The 2250-nt window shown below is 34.0% G+C and overlaps 1 protein-coding gene across 1 annotated transcript in view; it reads right to left on the minus strand.

The window, feature by feature from the left end:
• The window catches only part of LOC106875368 (neuronal acetylcholine receptor subunit alpha-10), a 93034-nt gene that overhangs the window by 70328 nt on the left and 20456 nt on the right, over nt 1-2250 (minus strand). Inside the window, exon 4 of the mRNA XM_014923462.2 lies at nt 914-958. Within this exon, the coding sequence (XP_014778948.1) occupies nt 914-958 (45 nt within the window). The remainder of the gene's footprint in view (nt 1-913; nt 959-2250) is intronic.

The following is a 2250-nucleotide window of genomic DNA, read 5'->3' on the forward strand; positions in this document are numbered from 1 at the left end:
TGTGAAAGATTTTAGAATATTTATAAATAGAAAGTCTTACAGCTGTTTCCAAGATATTTATTATATCCCTTCATCGAAGACGGTGTGAGAAAATGGTTAAACAATAGTTAATTTAGATAAGGTACATGGTATAAATATAAGATAATGGTATACATATAAGATTCCAATACTCACAAGGTATTGGAATCTTATATGTATACCATTCTGCCTAAATAATGGATCTACAAATGCAATATCCCTGCATATCTCACATCTATTTTCATTCCTCCACTTCACTCTCTATTTCGTATCTTATCTAAATTAACTATTGCTTAACCATTTTCTCACACAGTCTTCGATGAAGGGATATAATAAATATCCTGGAAACAGCTGTAAGACCTTCTATTTATAAATATTCTAAAATCTTCACAGCCTTGGTTTATAATCTCATTCTGAAAAAAAAAGTTTTATATATAGACAAGCTGATATATGACCTACGTTGGACTCCTCATTCGCATAATCACCGAACCTGGAGCTTAACTATACTCTATCCATAGCACTTACTCAGCATTGCTTGACACCATTGGGTTTTATTGACACCATTACCTCTCATAACCTATATGTGTGTGTGTGCGTGCGTGCGTACGTGCGTGCGTGCGTGCGTGTGGAAACCGGATAAGCGGCCTTATGAGTCCTGGGGCTCAAGATATATATATATATATATATATATATAGAGAGAGAGAGAGAGAGAGAGAGAGAGAGAGGTGGGGGGAGAGAGGGGCAGAGTAAGTGAGTGAGTGAGAGAGAGAGTTGTCGCCCTTATTATCATTAAATACTCTTTCATATGTCGAACTCTTTGAAGTATTCAGTGGTTCTTCTCCAACCCACTGAACTAAGGGGAAGCTATTGATCGTATTTTGAATAATATACTTACAAAGCGTAACCAGATATTGGAATTTAAGACTTGCTCTTGTTCATTCTGGAATAGAATAAAACAAAAATATATTTCACAAACCGGATTCTCATTGGTTGTCCATTTTCATTACAAGCGAAAGAAATATTTTGCTATTTATGTATTTTATTTTTATTTTTACTCGTTAGTGAAATAAGTTAATTGAACTGGAGTAAAATACATCGTTTAATTTTTATATATTTATTTAATTTGATTTTTTTCCATTTCCACTACAAATCTTTACATTTCATAAACTCCAACAAAACTCTGGGATTCGTAAATTAAATTCAGACAAGAAATTGTTGTCTTCGATGTTTTATTTTAAACAATGACAAGGAATACATTTATTTTATATCAAACATAAAATTATTTTAACTTACTTTAAATTAAACTTAAACTTCAAAATCAAATTTGATTAGAGAATAGAATAGAGAGTATAGATTGAGTATTTGATCAAGACTATTTTTAAAAGTGAGTATACAGAACTCATTTGCTTTGGAAATTTTCATGTAACCATGTTATGAGCATCCACACTGAGTAAATGTGTATGTATATATGTATGTATAAATATATAAATGTGTATGTGTCTGTATTGTTATTGTTGAGCCTTTTGTCCGCTCTAAATACAACAGACCTATGAACAAATAAATACATTCAAACCATGACCACCTCGACTTTTATTCAGTCGCAGTGTATCTAGAACGACATTATTTTGTAAGCCCTTCCTTTTTTAGGACAATTGGATACGATTTTGACGGAGATTTCACTCTTATTTCTAGCATGCCGAACAACTGCACAGCTGCACAGTCTCGCATGTTAGCATATATGTGTGTATATGTGCACGTGTGTCTCTGTCTGTTTGAGTATGTGTGTATGTGCATGAGTGTATTTGTGTGTACATAAGTATATATGGGTATGTGTATATGTGTGTCTATATGAGCATGTATATATTTGTGAGCATGGATAGTACAGATCTGACTGTAGCTGTGATATATGCAGTAGTAGTAGTAGTAGTAGTAGTAGTAGTAGTAGTAGTAGTAGTAGTAGTAGTAGTAGTAGTAGTAGTAGCAGCGGCAGCAGCGGCAGCAGCGGCAGCAGCGGCAGCTGAGACTACTTACTGTGGTGGTGATAGTAGTGTTAAGAGATTTATAATGTAGTGTTCGTGTTCATGATGATGATGATGATGATGATGATGACGATGGTGATGATGATGATGATGATGATGATGATGATGATGATGATGTTGATGATGTTGACGATGATGATGATGATGATGATGATGTTGACGATGATGATGATGATGATGATGATGATGACGA

Source organism: Octopus bimaculoides, chromosome 12, assembly GCF_001194135.2.
Source record: "Octopus bimaculoides isolate UCB-OBI-ISO-001 chromosome 12, ASM119413v2, whole genome shotgun sequence".
NCBI lineage: Eukaryota > Metazoa > Mollusca > Cephalopoda > Octopoda > Octopodidae > Octopus > Octopus bimaculoides.